This window comes from Zea mays, chromosome 2 (genome assembly GCF_902167145.1).
Source record: "Zea mays cultivar B73 chromosome 2, Zm-B73-REFERENCE-NAM-5.0, whole genome shotgun sequence".
Taxonomy (NCBI): domain Eukaryota; kingdom Viridiplantae; phylum Streptophyta; class Magnoliopsida; order Poales; family Poaceae; genus Zea; species Zea mays.
This window is the reverse complement of record NC_050097.1, coordinates 156,621,612-156,642,582: the sequence shown is the minus strand read 5'-3', so window position 1 is coordinate 156,642,582 and position 20,971 is coordinate 156,621,612. Positions and strand designations below refer to the sequence as shown.

The following is a 20,971-nucleotide window of genomic DNA, read 5'->3' as shown; positions in this document are numbered from 1 at the left end:
TCCTATCTAGCAACCACATGTCTGGTGCCGTTAACTGAAACACCCTATTTCATCTGGTGCTTCATGTCATTGCAACATGTACAATGCGGCGAGTGGCGACCCTGAAACAACCATGCGCTTCCATGCCAACTTTGCTACTGGAAAGCCTTAAGCCTCCAATGACATCAAAAGATTGGGGTCGGCCAACTTTATCTTGACCAGTAGCCAACTTTATCTAGCAACCACATATGTCTGGTGTCGTTAACTGAAACACCCGCTTCATGTCATTGCAACATGTACAATGCGGCGAGTGGTGACCCTGAAACAACTTTGCTACTGGAAAGCCTTAAGCCTACGATGACATCAAAAGATTGGGGTCGGTCAACTTTATCTTGACCAGTGGCTACTAATTGACATGATCCAGGCTTTGTCTATGTTTGAACTTAGGCAAAATTGAAAATGGAATATTAGCAAAACGGTTCTTAGAGAATAGTGCTATTGAGGCAAATCTGCCTGTAACTTATAGCAACACGGTAAGACTAGATGTGATGCCAACAAGTCACTGATAGTAGTAGTAGTATCACTAAGAACTTTGATGGGTGTAGCACTGTAGCATTCATTATGAATGTGATAGTACCTATTCGATACCAAAAAAATCACAGATGTTGAAGTTTGCATTTTTTTTTGTTCTATATGTAGGTATACATTCGCCACCATGATCGTCGAAATATTTACAGGACCAGTTAGGTATCCAGAATAATATTGTTTACTTTTTATCAAAACTTACTAGTTGAAAGACCAGTGATCACCATGCCACATTTAAGTGGTTGATGAAAATGAAATTAAGAATTTGACTAATGCTACAGCCTACAGCAACACAGTTGGGTACAATATTTTCGTTTTGTATGGATTTTATTATTAATACAGAAATAATCAGTGTCATAGAGTAAAAGAGTAATGCCACATGCAATTTATACACCCTGGCAACATGTCCAAACACTTATGCAGGAGAAGATACTAGGTTGTGGCAAGCAATAACTAATTTCATCATTTCATTATTGTCCTGCTCGCAAGAGTAGCGAGCAGAACGTTACATGTGCCATGACTTCCGGGGCCTATTAGCTAACTTCTAGCTAACGTATTCAGTAAGAGTTGATAGATAGTGTTCAGTTTCCAGGTACCATAATCAATTCACACGACCAGCAGCTGCACCCAATTTGCCGTTTTTTAGTTTGGTCGGCTAACTGATATCCTAAGAATGTCCCACCCAATTCACACGACCAGCAGCTGCACCCAATTTGCCATTTTTAAGCTCGGTCAGCTAACTCATATCCTAAGAATGTCCCACCCAATTCACACGACCAGCAGCTGCACCCAATTTGACATTTTTAAGCTCGGTCAGCTAACTGATATCCTAAGAATGTCTCACCCCATTCCTACACGACGCGCCAAATCCAGCGAAGTCTAGTATAACATCAGTTCAAGCACTAGGTACAGCATCTGCAAACTGCATCACGTCCATTACCCGGTCCTTGGGTCGCCAGTTGGAGACGAGGCCGCTGGTAGAGAGCGCGGCGGTGGTAGCTTCGTCGATCCCCTCGTGGCGATAGTCGCACAGCACGACCACCTGGGGCAGGTACGCCTCGGACGCCGGCTTCTCCACCTCGGGGACCTCCAACCCGTTCTTGGGCTCCGGCCCGCTGGCGACGGGGAGGTCATCCGCGACGTGGTTCTGGTGGTGGTTGTGGTGGTGATGGGGTAGCGGCGGCACCGGGGCCAATGACGGCGACGGCGAGGACGAGGAGTGGCCGAACCTGGACGCCATGAGATCTCCCAATGCCATCGACGTTTGCTGGGTTGGTGGGGGAGGGGTTTAGGGTTAGGGTTTAGATGCGGCTGGGAGGATGGAGAGAGGGGGGGTGTAGGTAGGTGGGAGGAGAAGCGGCGTCTCGGACTCTCGGTGCGGGAGGAAGCAGGCGACGCCGAGCAAGGAGAGCGATTGACGACGAGAAAGTAAAATAAAACTGCTATAAAACTAAAACTAGTAGCTTACTCGCGCCTTATTCGAATTTTTTTCCTAAACAGTCAACATATTAGTTTAATTTTAATCCGTATCGACTGATATTATTTCTATAGAGTTTTGTATTTATAAATTATAGTTACAGCAATCTAAACAGCCGACTTTAATTCGGAACGAACAGCTTAAACTAAGCTGAGCTATGTATACAATAATAAAAAGATATTATTGTATATATATATAGAAGCATATCGCATAGTTGTGACAATATTATATATGGAACGTATATTTGTAGCAATGAGATTTTATAGTTTTGAGATGCAGTACCATGAGCACTTGGGGAATTATATTACAATGTTTGTGGTTGAGTCTATAAATCAACAGAGTTTTTGTATGCACCAAAATAAAGTCTGGTCTTGAAGACCATCCAAAAACAGCATGTCAAAAGCATTTTTAATCTTCATGGACTTCGTGTTCATCTTTTTCGATATGTGAAGTTTCTTTCTTAATATGAAAAATAGTAAAAAAAAATTGTTAGAAAAATTGATTATTTAGTTTGCCAATGCAAATGGACAACTCTGGTCTTGGTAGAGTTGGTACTTGGTAGGCATGCGTAAGGGTCCACAAACTGCTCGACTAATCATGCTAACCGGTTGGTTAGTCTGTTATCGGTGCTGGCAGGTAAGGCCGATACCCGGTTATGGATTTTGATTTTGAAAAAAAAAATGCAAAATTTGAAAACTTTTGATGCCATTTTTTGTATAAATAATATGGATTATTTAAAGACTTACTACTGAAACTAAATTTCAAAATACGTAATGGATTTCAAACTAAAAATCATAGAAGTTTCAGAAAAATACAAAAAAAGAAAAAACCTGATATATCTGCTAGTATTACCGATTAACCGCTCCCCAAAGCCGATAAATCGATGTATATGACTGATTAACCGGCAACCGAGTAGGAGCTAGGGTTTAAGGGATTTTTTCTCCTTTTCACTAGAAATCTTTTCAAATTATGATTGCTACATGCAATATGGGCTAACAATACTTTAGATGAGCTAGCAAGTTAGGTCCAAGTAGAAGCTAAGTGAAATGACGAGACACCAAAGTTGAGCAAGGCAACTAACTCAATTCATTAAGAAAGGCTAATTATGGACTTAAGAGCATAAGAACAAGTAATGCACCCATCATATGCATTAAAAGTAGTCATGTGTGACACGAACTTTTAGAGTATATTTCGATGTTTCTGGGAGCCTAGAGGAACACGCGTGCATAATGGCCAGCATCAAAGTTAGCACCATCTAATGATACAAAGTCTAATTTCAATATAAGAGGCATTATGCAACAAGAGCTTGATGGAAATAGGCATAGGGTTAGGTCTAGCATGGGCCAACAAAAGAAACAAGATATGGGCTTGGGCCACAGAGCATGTAAACTATGCACTTCTATATCTATATCTATACTATACTTAAAGCACCAGTTTCAACGGTCGTCATGCGTCATTTTTTACAAATAACCCCTCGCATCTATTTCAAATTAATCTGATGCACGTCTATAGATGTCAAACGACGTCCGACATGAGCTATATGCACGTGGGCCACAACTATGGCACAGGCACGTCATGTCGGCCTGCTAACTGTGTCGAGCCAACCCGTTAGCCCGTCGATCCATTTAATTAAATCAGCGTAACGACGCCCGACGCGGACTAGATGCACGCGGGCCACAACTACGGCACAGACACATCGTACCGGTCTGCTAAGTGTGTCGGGCCAGCCCGTTAACCCGTCAATCCATTTAATTAAATCAGCGTAAAATGTTAAAAAATAGTGAAGGAGGTGGGGTTCGAACCCATGCTCTGAAGGAAGAAGGGCGAGAGACACTGGGTGAAACTGTCTAACCAGCATAACATCACGCTAAGATGTTTTTAATATTGAATATAAATTGTATATAGGTATATACGTTGTTTTTGTAAAATAAAAAAAATTGTGTCGGGCCGGGCCAGCACTACGGGCCGAGGCTACAGCCCAAGCACGACACGACGTTCTTGGCTTTTGCAAGCATTAGGTCGTTTCTGAGACCACATTGGCAATGGACTATGTGGTGTTTGAGTTTGCTGAATTGGATGGAACAGCAATGATTTGTCACACTAACAGCAAAATGAAAGGTTATTTGTTGGTTTTAAATGTTAGTAATTGCTACGAAGTAACATAATTAATATGGAGCGCATCCAGTTTTTATTGATGCCTGACTTTAGCAATCACTCCATATTTTGATCTATCTTTTTTATAAGTTTGACTTCATGGGACTTATTTTAGAAACTTGATCTCACAAACTTTCTCTTATTTGGTCTCTGTATGATGGAATTATGTCATTTTATAATCTCTGTTCATTCAGTCAATCGTTGTGAACTCTCTTCTAATCGCTTACTTCATTGGCCATGTTGTACCAAGACATATTTGTATGGAGTAAACAATAACATCAGTTAGTCAAATCAAAAAATATATTATACAGAGAGCGGAGACAATCAATAAAAAATCTTGATTTTTTTGATGGATAGTTTACGTGGGTATTGTTGTAAGCCGTCGCAACGCACGGGCAACCAACTAGTTGCCTTTAAAGCTCACTTGACATGTTCCATATGGCACCAGATACCATACCAAATAGGAAACTCAAAGAACTTGTAAATTTACACGGTTGGGTATATAACTCATCAGACATGTCTAGTGACTTTCCCAGATGCTTACATCAGATTGCCAAGATTAACGACTAGTTTATAGCATTGTTTTCAAGTCGGGCGACTAGCTGGTCGATCCAGTGGACCGACCAGGCGCCTAATCGCGATTAGGGCGATGATTAGGACGCCTAATCGGTCTTGTGACTATTGACTAGAGTTGTAGAGCAGATAGAAGTCATAGAACAAAACGTTGGTGTTGTGAATGTGATGGTAAGAACCAAGAAGGCAAGAACTAGAGACTGTAGACATAATGGTAATAAGATATAAAAGGGGGAGGAGGGGAGCTCATCTTGTCCGTCATAAGTTGTCACTGGTGCTGGTCTGGAGCCAACACCGGTGACTTGGAGAAGCCGAAAGTGTGTGCGGAGCCAGCGCGGGTGGACTGCAGCATCCGCCTGTTACTGCACTGGACGGTTGCAGGTGACTGCAGTAGACCCTAGCCACCACAGGTTGGAGACAACGGGTTGGAGAGGGGCGTGGGCAGACTTCGGTGAGGGGAGGCAAGCTGTTTATGTGACTGTAGATGGGCCAAAAAACAATAAAGCCCAATAGTAAACCCTAGCCGCCACTAGATGACTAGAAACCCTCAAATCGGACGCCTAATCAATGATATGGACGCTTAATCAGACGATCTAGACGTCAAGAAAGTCTGATCGAGTCATCCGGCTAATCGACCACTTTTAGGCGACCAACCCGACTAATCGTGATTAGTCAGACGACTTGTAAACAGAGGTTTATAGTCGTTGGAAGGGCATCAACGTGTCTGGTGTAGCACATGGCTGAGCACCGGACATATCTAGTGCCCCTAAAATCTTTAAGTGGGATTATACTGCTTAAATTCTATTGAAGGGGTATAACTACACCCATCGGTCGGCCTTAGCTTCTATCCCAGGACCACTAGCACTTGCATACACATCTTGAGGATTGTGAACACTTCACTCACTTCAAACACATAGGTCGTCACTTGAGTGAGATTGGAGAGCTCCTAGTGTGTTGTGTAGTGTTCATGCATCTTGTGGAACTAGTGGAGTGAGTTGGACTGGTTCTACACCTATTACTCTTGGTGATTGTCATCACCTGGATGGTTTGGTGATTCTGGGATTTTTTAGCGGCTATTAGTGATTGTTGCTAGCTCTGGTCATTCTTGTGAGGGGCTCTTATGCTCTTCCCCACAACGGATTCATGAAGACAAACTATATTGGGATAGTGGCATGTTCGAGAGTCGCTCTAGTGTGATTCTTATGATGTCATTATCATGGGCTTGGCTTGTTATACTAATTAGCACGTGAATCACCTAGTTCAGACTCGCCATAACGAGTATGTAAGTTTCTAGCAAGCAACTAAACCTCGAGGATTGATATCATGTTATCTCTTGCCCCATATGGTTTGCTCTCTGAACTATCCTAACAATTATGTATACTTGCTACTAATTCATCGACCTTTTGTATATCTATTGTTGGTTATCTTTCTCATGCTTAACCCATAGCTTGATATGTTCATACAACAAGCCATTAGCTCATTTAGAAAAATAGTCTATAACAAAACTAGAGCAAGTGATTGCTTCCGCATATTTTTTGTATTATCTCTAGTTACGCTGTTAGAAAAAAGTTATAAGCTATCACCCCATCTATCCATCTAGGTCCTTTTAGGTATGATCCCAAAGCTTAGTTTTAGTTGAAATTTTTTAGGGTTTCTCTAGGGAATTTCCGAATAAGGGTGCTCTATTGGGTTGGTTAGTTAAGCCTAAAATTTTGGGACTTGTGCCCAAAAATTATGAGGTGGTTCTATTAGAACAATGTTGGCAGTTCACACCAAACTGGCCCGATATGTACCAGTTGAGCCCCAATGGCTAGTTCAAGAGAGAGATATTTATACCTCCAAATCTCCACCTTTGGTTGTTGCTAGTTCTAGTGTTTCCCTTATACATTTGAAAATCTTTGAGACACTCCCCACATTTCTCTTGGTGACAATTGAGCCTTAGGGTTGAATCCATTTGGTGGGTTTGAGTGGGATCCAAATTTAGAGAAAAAGATAGTGTCGGCGTTTCGAGACTGGGGGGTCCCTAAGCCGACGAGTGAATGTGCCGCATGCCCCAGCCCAGATGGGTCGAGCGCGTGGGCGAGCGCGAAGGGGGGAAGCGAGGTGGCCGGAGACGGGCGTGAGAGAGGTGGAAATCCCGTGGCCTTCGTGTTCGTCCCGCGCCCAGGTCGGGTGCGCTTGCAGTAGGGGGTTACAAGCGTCCACGCGGGTGAGGGAAGTGAGCGGCCCCAAGAGAGCGCCTGTCTCGTCCTCGTCCCCGCGCGGCCAACCCTCTCTAAGAGGGCCCTGGTCCTTCCTTTTATAGGCGTAAGGAGAGGATCCAGGTGTACAATGGGGGTGTAGCAGAGTGCTACGTGTCTAGCGGGGGAGAGCTAGCGCCCTAAGTACATGCCAATGTGGCAGCCGGAGAGATCTTGGCACCCAGCTGGTGTGATGTCGTGGCTGTCGGAGGAGCAACGGAGCCTGGCGGAGGGACAGCTATCGGAGCGGTTGAGTCCCTGTTGACGTCCTCCTGCTTCCGTAAGAGAGCTGAGAGTCGCCGTCGTCACAGGGCTTGCGGGGCGCCATCATTGCCTATCTGGCGGAGCTAGCCAGATGGGACACCGGTCTTGTTCTCTGCGGCCCGAGTCGGCTCGGGGTAGGGTGATGATGGCGCTTCCTGTTGACGTGGCTGGCCTGCGCCCTAGGTCGGGCGACGTGGAGGCTCCTCCGAAGCCGAGGTCGAGTCTGTCTTCCATGGCCGAGGCCGAGCCCGAGCCCCTGGGTCGGGCGAGGCGGAGGTCGTTCGGCAGAGGCCAGGGCGGAGTCCGAGCCCTGGGGTCGGGCGAAGCGGAGTTCGTCGTCTTCTGGGGCTGAGCCCGAGTCCGAGCCCTGGGTCGGGCAGAGCGGAGTTCGCCGTCTTCCGGGGCCTAGCCCGAGTCCGAGCCCTGGGTCGGGCGGAGCGGAGTTCGCCGTCTTCCGGGGCCTAGCCCGAGTCCGAGCCCTGGGTCGGGCGGAGCGGAGTTCGCCGTCTTCCGGGGCCTAGCCCGAGTCCGAGCCCTGGGTCGGGCGGAGCGGAGTTCGCTGTCTTCCGGGGCTTAGCCCGAGTCCGAGCCCTGGGTCGGGCGGAGCGGAGTTCGCCGTCTTCCGGGGCTTAGCCCGAGTCCGAGCCCTGGGTCGGGCGGAGCGGAGTTTCCTATGGTGCCTTTGGCAAGACCTGACTGCCATTTAATTAAATCAGCGTAAAATGTTAAAAAATAGTGAAGGAGGTGGGGTTCGAACCCATGCTCTGAAGGAAGAAGGGCGAGAGACACTGGGTGAAATTGTCTAACCAGCATAACATCACGCTAAGATTTTTTAATATTGAATATAAATTGTATATAGGTATATACGTTGTTTTTGTAAAATAAAAAAAAATCGTGTCGGGCCGGGCCAGCACTACGGGCCGAGGCTACAGCCCAAGCACGACACGACGTTCTTGGCTTTTGCAAGCATTAGGTCGTTTCTGAGACCACATTGGCAATGGACTATGTGGTGTTTGAGTTTGCTGAATTGGATGGAACAGCAATGATTTGTCACACTAACAGCAAAATGAAAGGTTATTTGTTGGTTTTAAATGTTAGTAATTGCTACGAAGTAACATAATTAATATGGAGCGCATCCAGTTTTTATTGATGCCTGACTTTAGCAATCACTCCATATTTTGATCTATCTTTTTTATAAGTTTGACTTCATGGGACTTATTTTAGAAACTTGATCTCACAAACTTTCTCTTATTTGGTCTCTGTATGATGGAATTATGTCATTTTATAATCTCTGTTCATTCAGTCAATCGTTGTGAACTCTCTTCTAATCGCTCACTTCATTGGCCATGTTGTACCAAGACATATTTGTATGGAGTAAACAATAACATCAGTTAGTCAAATCAAAAAATATATTATACAGAGAGCGGAGACAATCAATAAAAAATCTTGATTTTTTTGATGGATAGTTTACGTGGGTATTGTTGTAAGCCGTCGCAACACACGGGCAACCAACTAGTTGCCTCTAAAGCTCACTTGACATGTTCCATATGGCACCAGATACCATACCAAATAGGAAACTCAAAGAACTTGTAAATTTACACGGTTGGGTATATAACTCATCAGACATGTCTAGTGACTTTCCCAGATGCTTACATCAGATTGCCAAGATTAACGACTAGTTTATAGCATTGTTTTCAAGTCGGGCGACTAGCTGGTCGATCCAGTGGACCGACCAGGCGCCTAATCGCGATTAGGGCGATGATTAGGACGCCTAATCGGTCCTGTGACTATTGACTAGAGTTGTAGAGCAGATAGAAGTCATAGAACAAAACATTGGTGTTGTGAATGTGATGGTAAGAACCAAGAAGGCAAGAACTAGAGACTGTAGACATAATGGTAATAAGATATAAAAGGGGGAGGAGAGGAGCTCATCTTGTCCGTCATAAGTTGTCACTGGTGCTGGTCTGGAGCCAACACCGGTGACTTGGAGAAGCCGAAAGTGTGTGCGGAGCCAGCGCGGGTGGACTGCAGCATCCGCCTGTTACTGCACTGGACGGTTGCAGGTGACTGCAGTAGACCCTAGCCACCACAGGTTGGAGACAACGGGTTGGAGAGGGGCGTGGGCAGACTTCGGTGAGGGGAGGCAAGCTGTTTATGTGACTGTAGATGGGCCAAAAAACAATAAAGCCCAATAGTAAACCCTAGCCGCCACTAGATGACTAGAAACCCTCAAATCGGATGCCTAATCAATGATATGGACGCTTAATCAGACGATCTAGACGTCAAGAAAGTCTGATCGAGTCATCCGGCTAATCGACCACTTTTAGGCGACCAACCCGACTAATCGTGATTAGTCAGACGACTTGTAAACAGAGGTTTATAGTCGTTGGAAGGGCATCAACGTGTCTGGTGTAGCACATGGCTGAGCACCGGACATATCTAGTGCCCCTAAAATCTTTAAGTGGGATTATACTGCTTAAATTCTATTGAAGGGGTATAACTACACCCATCGATCGGCCTTAGCTTCTATCCCAGGACCACTAGCACTTGCATACACATCTTGAGGATTGTGAACACTTCACTCACTTCAAACACATAGATCGTCACTTGAGTGAGATTGGAGAGCTCCTAGTGTGTTGTGTAGTGTTCATGCATCTTGTGGAACTAGTGGAGTGAGTTGGACTGGTTCTACACCTATTACTCTTGGTGATTGTCATCACCTGGATGGTTTGGTGATTCTGGGATTTTTTAGCGGCTATTAGTGATTGTTGCTAGCTCTGGTCATTCTTGTGAGGGGCTCTTATGCTCTTCCCCACAACGGATTCATGAAGACAAACTATATTGGGATAGTGGCATGTTCGAGAGTCGCTCTAGTGTGATTCTTATGATGTCATTATCATGGGCTTGGCTTGTTATACTAATTAGCACGTGAATCACCTAGTTCAGACTCGCCATAACGAGTATGTAAGTTTCTAGCAAGCAACTAAACCTCGAGGATTGATATCATGTTATCTCTTGCCCCATATGGTTTGCTCTCTGAACTATCCTAACAATTATGTATACTTGCTACTAATTCATCGACCTTTTGTATATCTATTGTTGGTTATCTTTCTCATGCTTAACCCATAGCTTGATATGTTCATACAACAAGCCATTAGCTCATTTAGAAAAATAGTCTATAACAAAACTAGAGCAAGTGATTGCTTCCGCATATTTTTTGTATTATCTCTAGTTACGCTGTTAGAAAAAAGTTATAAGCTATCACCCCATCTATCCATCTAGGTCCTTTTAGGTATGATCCCAAAGCTTAGTTTTAGTTGAAATTTTTTAGGGTTTCTCTAGGGAATTTCCGAATAAGGGTGCTCTATTGGGTTGGTTAGTTAAGCCTAAAATTTTGGGACTTGTGCCCAAAAATTATGAGGTGGTTCTATTAGAACAATGTTGGCAGTTCACACCAAACTGGCCCGATATGTACCAGTTGAGCCCCAATGGCTAGTTCAAGAGAGAGATATTTATACCTCCAAATCTCCACCTTTGGTTGTTGCTAGTTCTAGTGTTTCCCTTATACATTTGAAAATCTTTGAGACACTCCCCACATTTCTCTTGGTGACAATTGAGCCTTAGGGTTGAATCCATTTGGTGGGTTTGAGTGGGATCCAAATTTAGAGAAAAAGATAGTGTCGGCGTTTCGAGACTGGGGGGTCCCTAAGCCGACGAGTGAATGTGCCGCATGCCCCAGCCCAGATGGGTCGAGCGCGTGGGCGAGCGCGAAGGGGGGAAGCGAGGTGGCCGGAGACGGGCGTGAGAGAGGTGGAAATCCCGCGGCCTTTGTGTTCGTCCCGCGCCCAGGTCGGGTGCGCTTGCAGTAGGGGGTTACAAGCGTCCACGTGGGTGAGGGAAGCGAGCGGCCCCAAGAGAGCGCCTGTCTCGTCCTCGTCCCCGCGCGGCCAACCCTCTCTAAGAGGGCCCTGGTCCTTCCTTTTATAGGCGTAAGGAGAGGATCCAGATGTACAATGGGGGTGTAGCAGAGTGCTACGTGTCTAGCGGGGGAGAGCTAGCGCCCTAAGTACATGCCAATGTGGCAGCCGGAGAGATCTTGGCACCCAGCTGGTGTGATGTCGTGGCTGTCGGAGGAGCAACGGAGCCTGGCGGAGGGACAGCTATCGGAGCGGTTGAGTCCCTGCTGACGTCCTCCTGCTTCCATAAGAGAGCTGAGAGTCGCCGTCGTCACAGGGCTTGCGGGGCGCCATCATTGCCTATCTGGCGGAGCTAGCCAGATGGGACACCGGTCTTGTTCTCTGCGGCCCGAGTCGGCTCGGGGTAGGGTGATGATGGCGCTTCCTGTTGACGTGGCTGGCCTGCGCCCTAGGTCGGGCGACGTGGAGGCTCCTCCGAAGCCGAGGTCGAGTCTGTCTTCCATGGCCGAGGCCGAGCCCGAGCCCCTGGGTCGGGCGAGGCGGAGTTCGTCGTCTTCTGGGGCTGAGCCCGAGTCCGAGCCCTGGGTCGGGTGGAGTGGAGTTCGCCGTCTTCCGGGGCCTAGCCCGAGTCCGAGCCCTGGGTCGGGCGGAGCGGAGTTCGCCGTCTTCCGGGGCCTAGCCCGAGTCCGAGCCCTAGGTCGGGCGGAGCGGAGTTCGCCGTCTTCCGGGGCCTAGCCCGAGTCCGAGCCCTGGGTCGGGCGGAGCGGAGTTCGCCGTCTTCCGGGGCTTAGCCCGAGTCCGAGCCCTGGGTCGGGCGGAGCGGAGTTCACCGTCTTCCGGGGCTTAGCCCTAGTCCGAGCCCTGGGTCGGGCGGAGCGGAGTTCGCCGTCTTCCGGGGCTTAGCCCGAGTCCGAGCCCTGGGTCGGGCGGAGCGGAGTTCGTCGTCTTCCGGGGCTTAGCCCGAGTCCGAGCCCTAGGTCGGGCGGAGCGGAGTTCGCCGTCTTCCGGGGCTTAGCCCGAGTCCGAGCCCTGGGTCGGGCGGAGCGGAGTTTCCTATGGTGCCTTTGGCAAGGCCTGACTGCCTGTCAGTCTCACTCTGTCAAGTGGCACTGCAGTCGGAGTGGCGCAGGCGGCGCTGTCCTTCTGTCAGACCGGTCAGTGGAGCGACGAAGTGACGGCGGTCACTTCGGCTCTGCCGGGGGCGCGCGTCAGGATAAAGGTGTCAGGCCACCTTTGTGTTAAATGCTCCTGCGACTCGGTCGGTCGGCGCGGCGATTTAGTCAGGGTTGCTTCTTAGCGAAGGCAAGGCCTCGGGCGAGCCGGAGACGTGTCCGCCGTTGGAGGGGGGCCTCGGGCGAGACGGAAATCCCTCGGTGTCGACTGCCCTTGTCCGAGGCTAGGCTCGGGCGAGGCGTGATCGAGTCGCTCGTATGGACTGATCCCTGACTTAATCGCACCCATCAGGCCTCTGCAGCTTTATGCTGATGGGGGTTACCAGCTGAGAATTAGGCGTCTTGAGGGTACCCCTAATTATGGTCCCCGACAGTAGCCCCCGAGCCTCGAAGGGAGTGTTAGCACTCGCTTGGAGGCTTTCGTCGCACTTTTTTGCAAGGGGACCAGCCTTTCTCGGTTGCATTTTGTTCCAGTGGGTGCGCGCGAGCGCACCCGCCGGGTGTAGCCCCCGAGGCCTCGGAGGAGTGGTTTCACTCCTCCGAGGTCTTAATGCCTTGTGTAATGCTTCGGCTGGTCTGGTTGTTCCCTCATGCGAACTGGCCGTAGCCCGGGTGCACGGTCGGGGCCCAAGTTCTCGGGCTGGTATGTTGACGCTGTCAACGGTTCGGCCGGAGCCGGTTTTGCGAGAGCAGTCCCCGAGCCTCCGCACAGGGCGAGAGGGCGATCAGGGACAGACTCGGCTTTTTTACATACGCCCCTACGTCGCCTTTCCGCAAGGAGGAGGGGGGAGAGCGCCATGTTACCCTCGATGGGCACCGAACATGGTGTCTCCGGTGAGCTGCAAGCGGGTAATCCGAGTAGACGTCTGTGCCCCATTCGTTGGGGGTCGGCTAGGGGCCCAGAGGCACGCCCAAAAGTACCTGCGGGTGATCTGCCGGACCCGGTCCCCTGGCGACGGGGTCCGAGGGCTCGATGCCTCCCTCCGATGGGATTACGTTACAAGATCGCTCCCGCTGGTCTCGGAAATGTCCTAGGGTACCTCGGGAGCGCAACCCGAGCCTTGGGTATGTATCGAACGTACCCCTGGTCATCCCTCGCTCGGCGTCTGAGGCGACTGTGAACCCTTCGGGGGCCAGTCTTCGAACCCCTGATCAGTAATGGGCGCGGAGCCCGAGTAGCCTGAGGCGGCCGTGGAGCCCTTCGGGGGGCCGGCCTTCGAACCTCTGACCAGTAGTGGGTGTAGGGCCCACGCGATCTGAGGCGGCTGTTGAACCCCTCGGGGGGCCAGCCTTCGAACCTCTGATCAGTAGGGGGGGCTCGGAGCCCAGTTCCTTCACAGGGAAGGATCCTTTTCGGGGTATCCCCCTTTCCCGGTCCCTATTGCAGGAGATAGAGAAAGAGGAAAAAAGGAAAAGGATACGAAATCGAACGACGTGGCGTACCTTTTTTGGCGCGGTTATTACGGCGAAGGCGAAGCGTCGCCCGCTTCTCCTGCCAGAAGCGCCGCCTGTCCCGCCGCGGAGTTAATGCGATGGGGCGAGTGGTTGGCAGGGCGGCTGTTGCGCGTGCGCGAGCCGTTCGAGGAACGGATCACGGGCGCCCTGTCTTCACGCCGTGAGAGGGGGTTCTCTTGCCGCCCCCGGATGGGACGTGAGCCTGGCCGACGACGTGACCGCTGCTCCCGCCCGCCTGCCACCGTCATTACTGCCGGCCCACTTTCGGCTGCATTGACCGTCGCGCCAGGCTGGCGCTGCTGGGTCGTGCGCTGGGCCGCCTCGAGTCGCGGTATTGGTTCCGCAACCGAAGAGGCGCGGTGGTGGCGCAAGTGGCGGTGCAGTTGCTTGCATGCAGCATCCGGCGCGCTGGTTGCGTGACGCGTGGGCCTGGGCCTCCATGCTGGCGTGTTGGGAGTCGGGGAAGCGCGTCCACCTGGCGCGGTTGCATGCCGCCTGCATGGCTGCCCGCCCCTTCCGCCCGTTGGTCTGGGCAGAAGTGGGGGGTCTCTTGTAACCGCTGGGCAGTTGTGTGCACCACGAGCGACGGTTTGGCTTCTTCTGCTCTAAGTCGGTTTGCATGACATGCGGGACCCAGCCCCCGCGCCGCAGGGGAGGGCCTTGGAGCGTGTTGGAGAAGACTCAGCCTGTGACGTTTGGGGGCGCACGTAGGGAGAGTTGCCTTTAAAAGGAGGGCGACCCCTTTCGGGAGGCGACCATGTCTTCTCCCTTCCTTATGCATCGCGTCTTTTCACCTTCCAAGCCCCCGGATGGGGGGAACCCGCCGTCTTTTCGCCTCATCGTTGGAGGAACGCAACTCTGTGGGAGTTGGTACCTTTCAGCCATCGTTCGGCTTCAAGGATTTTCATCATGCAGCCCGGCTGCACCCCTCCACCGGCGGTCACCCAAGATGGTGACCTCCAGCTTGATGGTGGGGGAAAGCGAGCCGGGCTGCGGCCTCTCCCCCTCCCTCAGCCTCAAGGATTTTCATCACCAAGGCAGGGGAGGAGAGTGTGCCGAGTTGGGGTCGGCCCCTGCGTGGGCGGTGGCCCGCTCCTTCACTCAGTGATGGGGGGGAGGGGCGGTTGTCGTCCGTGGCGCTGGCAGCTGCAGCGTGCCCGGCTTTCGGACGCGAGTGGCTTCGGAGCCGCTCGCGGCACCGGCGTCTGCCACGGCAGCTGGAAGAGGTTCTTCCGCCGGCGCGATAGCCAAGGCAGGCCACGGACCGACCTCCAACTCTACGGCCTTCTACCCGTCCTTGCCTTACGAGTTTTGGCATGGGCGGGGGCCTCCTGGCAGCAGCATCCGCCCTGAGGTCAGTGCTGCCGCTGTTCGGCCCCCCGGAGCAGAAGTCGTCGTCGTCGCCGCTGCTGGAGCAGGTGACGGCGCGCCGTTCGTCGGTCTTCCGTTGCTCCGCAGGCCTTCCCTCATGGAGTGGGGTTGTTCGTACCCGTGGAGGGGGAACCGGAGTTCCGTTTGTAATGGCACTTTGAATGCCAGGGTTTTTTGTTCATTATGGCTGTCGAGGCCTGAACATGTATGTAATTTTGGCACGGAGCCGTGTTTTTTCCTCATTTTCGAGCACTAAGACTCGCCTGTCGATTATCTGAACCGCTTCACCAAGCATGAGTCGCCCCGTGTCAAGGTGACGAGTGAGGTATCCGTATCCCGGAGGCGTAGGAATCCCTCGGCTCGATCGACCTTGTTGTCTGAGGCTCCTCTAGCTTAGTTAAAGAGACCCCTTGGCCGCTCTTCGACGAGCCGAGGCCAGGGGTAGCGATATCAGCACGAACAGAGGCGGAGTTGGCTCGAAAATGAAAACCTGGTTGGCCGAAGCCTAACCGGGTTGTCCGTCAGCGGGGCCGATGCCGGAGTTGATCAGCCGAGGCCTCGGATCGGGCTGGCGCCCTTGGAAGATGGTTGGCCGAGGCCCTAGGGGTAACCGGCCGAGCCGCCTGCTCGGGCCAGATTCCCGGAGAAGTCCCTGGACCGCGTCGCCGTCCGAGGCTGGGTCGGACCTCGCTGAAGGTGTCGTCGATGCCGAGGGTGCTACAGCCCCCTTCCAGCGTGAAGACCCGAGCCTGCAGGATCAGATTGTCTTGTAGCGTGTGCCTTCTGCGGCTGCTGAGGCCAGAACACACACCCTCGCTGCGTTGTAAAGCTGTGTCTCTTTTCCTCTTATTTCGAGTATCTAGACTTTTTTGTCGGTAACAGGGATGTTTGTGCGAGCGAGAGTTGCTTCTCGCGGAAGGTGATGAGTGAGGTATCCGTATCCCGGAGGCGTGGGAGTCCCTCGGCTCGGTCGGCCTTGCCGCTTACGCGTACTTTCACCCGTCCATGAGGCCCTGTCACCGACTCAGTCGAGAAGGCTCGAAGGATCGCTTCGGCAGAAGAGCTTCCGAACGTAAAGACTTGTTCAGTCCGCGGGATCACTTTATCCGAACGCGAGTTACTTATCGCAGAAGGTGATGAGTGAGGTATCCGTATCCCGGAGGCGTAGGAGTCCCTCGGCTTGGTCAGCCTTGGCTGCTTACGTGTACTCCGTCGTTTTCAGGATCCGCTTTTCGAAGTAGTCAAAAAGCACGAAAGATATTCTGCTAAAAGAGATCTTTTTTCGAGGAAAATTTCGACGCAGAGGGGGTCCCCCCCTTTTAGCCCCCGAGGGAGGGTCGGGCTTTGCCGAGGCGAGGCCGACCCTTCCTTGATGACTAAACTTTGCATGGGTGCGAGGTATATGAACAACTTGAAAACATCTTAAGGGTAGAAGCGACGTAGCTGTTGGATGTTCCAAGCGTTGCCGTAGACCTCGCCTTGACTGTTGGCCAGCTTGTACGTTCCGGGCTTCAGAACTTTGGCGATGACGAATGGCCCCTCCCAGGGAGGCGTGAGCTTGTGCCTCCCTCGGGCGTCTTGCCGTAGCCGAAGCACCAGGTCGCCCACCTGGAGGTCTCGGGACCGGACCCCTCGGGCGTGGTAGCGTCGCAGGGACTGCTGGTACCGCGCCGAGTGTAGTAAGGCCTTGTCCCGAGCCTCTTCCAGCTGGTCCAGCGAGTCTTCTCGGCTAACTTGGTTGCTTTGATCGCTGTAGGCCCTCGTCCTCGGGGAGCCGTATTCCAGGTCAGTGGGCAAGACGGCCTCGGCCCCATAGACCAGGAAGAACGGCGTGAAACCCGTGGCTCGGCTCGGCGTTGTCCTCAGGTTCCAGACCACCGAGGGGAGTTCCTTCATTCATCGCTTGCCGAACTTGCTGAGGTCGTTGTAAATCCGAGGCTTGAGCCCTTGTAGAATCATGTCGTTGGCACGCTCTACTTGCCCATTCGACATGGGATGAGCCACGGCGGCCCAGTCCACCCAAATGTGGTGATCCTCGCAGAAGTCCAAGAATTTTCTGCCAGTGAACTGGGTGCCGTTGTCGGTGATGATGGAGTTTGGGACCCTGAAGCGATGGATGACGTTGGTGAAGAACGCCACCGCCTGCTCGGACCTGATGCTGTTCAGAGGTCGGACCTCGATCCACTTGGAGAATTTGTCGATGGCGACCAGCAGGTGCGTGTAGCCCCCGGGCGCCTTCTGCAAGGGACCGACGAGGTCCAGACCCCACACAGCAAAGGGCCAGGTGATGGGCATCGTCTGCAGAGCCTGGGCGGGCAGGTGGGTCTGCTTCGCATAGAATTGGCACCCTTCGCAGGTGCGGACAATTCTAGTGGCGTCAGCCACCGCCGTTGGCCAGTAGAAGCCTTGCCGGAAAGCATTCCCGACAAGGGCTCGAGGCGCTGCATGATGGCCGCAAGCCCCCGAGTGTATCTCTTGCAGGAGTTCCTAACCTTCGGCGATGGAGATGCATCGCTGGAGGATGCCCGAGGGGCTGCGGTGGTAGAGCTCCTTCTCATCGCCCAGCAAGACGAACGACTTGGCGCGTCGCGCTACCCGCCGAGCCTCGGCTTGGTCGAGGGGTAGCTCTCCTTGGCGGAGATATTGCAGGTACGGGGTCTGCCAATTTCGATCAGGCGTGGCCCCGCTCTGCTCCTCCTCGACGTGCAGTGTCTCGCCCTCGGGGGCCGAGGGTACCTCGGGCTGAACCGAGGGCGCCTCGGGCCGAACTGAGGGTGCCTCGGGCTGGGCCGAGGGTACCTCGGCCTGGACCGAGGGTGCCTCGGGCTCGGGCGTGTCGTCGATCTTGACGGAGGGTTGATGCAGATCCTGGGAGAAGACGTCCCGGGGAACCGTCGTTCGCCCCAAGGCTATTTTTGCCAGCTCGTCCGCAGTCTCGTTGTAGCGCCGAGCGATGTGGTTAAGCTCGAGCCCGTAGAACTTGTTTTCCAGGCGCCGAACCTCATCGCAGTAGGCCTCCATCTTCGGGTCGCGGTAGTGGGAGTTCTTCATGACTTGGTCGATGACGAGCTGCGAGTCACCGCGGGCGTCGAGGCGTCTGACCCCTAGCTCGATGGCGATCCGCAACCCGTTGACCAGAGCCTCGTACTCAGCCACATTGTTGGACGCCGGGAAATGGAGGCGTAGCACGTAGCGTAGGTGTTTCCCGAGGGGCGAGATGAAGAGCAGGCCCGCGCCGGCTCCCGTCTTCATCAGCGACCCGTCGAAAAACATGGTCCAGAGCTCCGGTTGGATCGGAGCCGTCGGCAGCTGGGTGTCGACCCATTCGGCTACGAAGTCCGCCAATACCTGGGACTTGATGGCCTTCCGAGGGGCGAACGAGATTGTCTCGCCCATGATTTCCACCGCCCACTTTGCGATCCTGCCCGAGGCCTCTCGGCACTGGATGATCTCCCCCAGGGGGAAGGATGACACCACAGTTACCGGATGAGACTCGAAGTAATGTCGCAACTTTCGCCTCGTCAGGATCACTGCATACAACAGCTTCTAAACTTGTGGGTAGCGGATCTTGGTCTCGGACAGTACCTCGCTGACGAAGTAAACTGGCCTCTAAACGGGCAATGCATGCCCCTCTTCTTGCCTCTCGACCACAATCGCGGCGCTAACCACCTGAGTGGTCGCGACGACGTAGACCAAGAGGGCTTCTCCATCAGCTGGGGGCACCAAGATAGGCGCCTTTGTGAGGAACGCCTTCAGGTTCCCGAGAGCTTCCTCGGTCTCTGGGGTCCAAGCGAAACACTCGGCCTTCCTCAAGAGGCGGTACAGAGGCAGACCTCTTTCGCCGAGGCGTGAGATGAAACGGCTCAGGGCCGCGAGACATCCCATGACCCTCTGTACGCCTTTTAAGTCCTTGATGGGCCCCATGCTGGTGATAGCTGCGATCTTCTCCGGGTTGGCTTCGATGCCTCGCTCGGAGACGATGAACCCCAAGAGCATGCCCCGGGGCACCCCGAAGACACACTTCTCGGGATTGAGCTTGACGCCTTTCGCTTTGAGACATCGGAATGTCACTTCAAGGTCGGAGAGGAGGTCGGAAGCCTTCCTTGTCTTGACTACGATGTCATCGACGTAAGCCTCGACTGTGCGACCGATGTGTTCGCCGAACACATGGTTCATGCACCGCTGGTACGTCGCGCCCGCATTCCTCAAACCGAACGACATGGTGACATAGCAGTGCATGCCGAAGGGCGTGATGAAAGAAGTCGCGAGCTGGTCGGACTCTTTCATCCGGATTTGGTGATACCCTGAGTAGGCATCGAGGAAGGACAGGGTTTCGCACCCAGTAGTGGAATCCACGATTTGATCGATGCGAGGCAGAGGGTAGGGAACCTTCGGACATGCTTTGTTGAGACCAGTGTAGTCCACACACATCCGCCATTTCCCCCTTTCTTTCTCACAAGCACAGGGTTGGCAAGCCATTCGGGATGGAATACCTCTTTGATGAACCCTGCTGCCATTAGCTTGTGGATCTCCTCGCCTATCACTCTGCGCTTCTCCTCGTCGAATCGGCGCAGAGGCTGCCTGACAGGTCGGGCTCCGGCCCGAATATCCAGCGAGTGCTCGGCGACATCCCTCGGTATGCCGGGCATGTCCGAGGGACTCCACGCAAAGACGTCGGCGTTTGCGCGGAGAAAGTCGACGAGCACTGCTTCCTATTTGGGGTCGAGCCCGGAACCGATCCGGATCTGCTTGGAGGTGTCGCCACTGGGGTCGAGAGGGACGGCCTTAACCGTCTCCGCTGGCTCGAAGTTGCCGGCATGACGTTTCACATCTGGCACCTCTTTGGAGAGGCTCTCCAGGTCGGCGATGAGGGCCTCGGCGTACTCCACGCACTCCACGTCACATTCGAACGCGTGTTTGTACGTGGGGCCGACGGTGATGACCCCGTTGGGGCCCGGCATCTTGAGCTTCAGGTAGGTGTAGTTGGGGACGGCCATGAACTTCGCGTAGCATGGCCTCCCCAGTACCGCGTGGTAGGTTCCTCGGAACCCGACCACCTCGAACGTCAAGGTCTCCCTTCGGAAGTTGGAGGGTGTTCCGAAGCAGACGGGAAGGTCGAGTCGTCCGAGGGGCTGGACGCGCTTCCCAGGGATGATCCTGTGGAAGGGCGCAGCGCCTGCTCGGACGGAGGACAGATCAACGCGCAGGAGCCTGAGGGTCTCGGCGTAGATGATGTTGAGGCAGCTGCCCCCGTCCATCAGGACCTTGGTGAGCCTGACGTCGCCGACGATGGGGTCGACGACGAGCGGGTATTTCCCCGGGCTTGGCACGTGGTCGGGGTGGTCGGCTTGGTCGAAGGTGATGGGCTTGTCGGACCAGTCTAGGTAGACTGGCGCCGCCACCTTCACCGAGCAGACCTCCCGACGCTCTTGCTTGCGATGCCGAGCCGAGGCATTCGCCACATGCCCACCGTAGATCATGAAGCAGTCGCGGACCTCGGGGAACTCTCCTGCTTGGTGATCTTCCTTCTTGTCGTCGTCGCGGGCCCTGCCACCCTCTGCGGGTGGCCCGGCCCTGTGGAAGTGGCGCTGAAGCATGACGCACTCCTCGAGGGTGTGCTTGACGGGCCCCTGATGATAGGGGCACAGGTCCTTAAGCATCTTGTCGAAGAGGTTAGCACCTCCGGGGGCTTCCGAGGGTTCTTGTACTCGGCGGCGGCGACAAGGTCCGCGTCGGCGGCGTCACGTTTCGCTTGCGACTTCTTCCTGCCTTTCTTCTTGGCGC

At 52.9% G+C, this 20,971-nt stretch overlaps 1 protein-coding gene across 2 annotated transcripts in view; it reads right to left on the bottom strand.

The window, feature by feature from the left end:
• LOC100193091 (uncharacterized) overlaps nt 1–2,005 on the bottom strand; it is a 33,457-nt gene extending 31,452 nt beyond the window's left edge. The window contains exon 1 of one of the 2 annotated variants that reach the window (XM_035964505.1): nt 1,505–2,005. In XM_035964505.1, coding sequence (XP_035820398.1) covers nt 1,505–1,822 — 318 coding nt within the window. In that variant the 5' untranslated portion in view covers nt 1,823–2,005. The remainder of the gene's footprint in view (nt 1–1,504) is intronic. The other variant, NM_001358633.1, reaches the window with a different exon arrangement.
• Between the last annotated feature and the right edge of the window lie 18,966 nt (nt 2,006–20,971).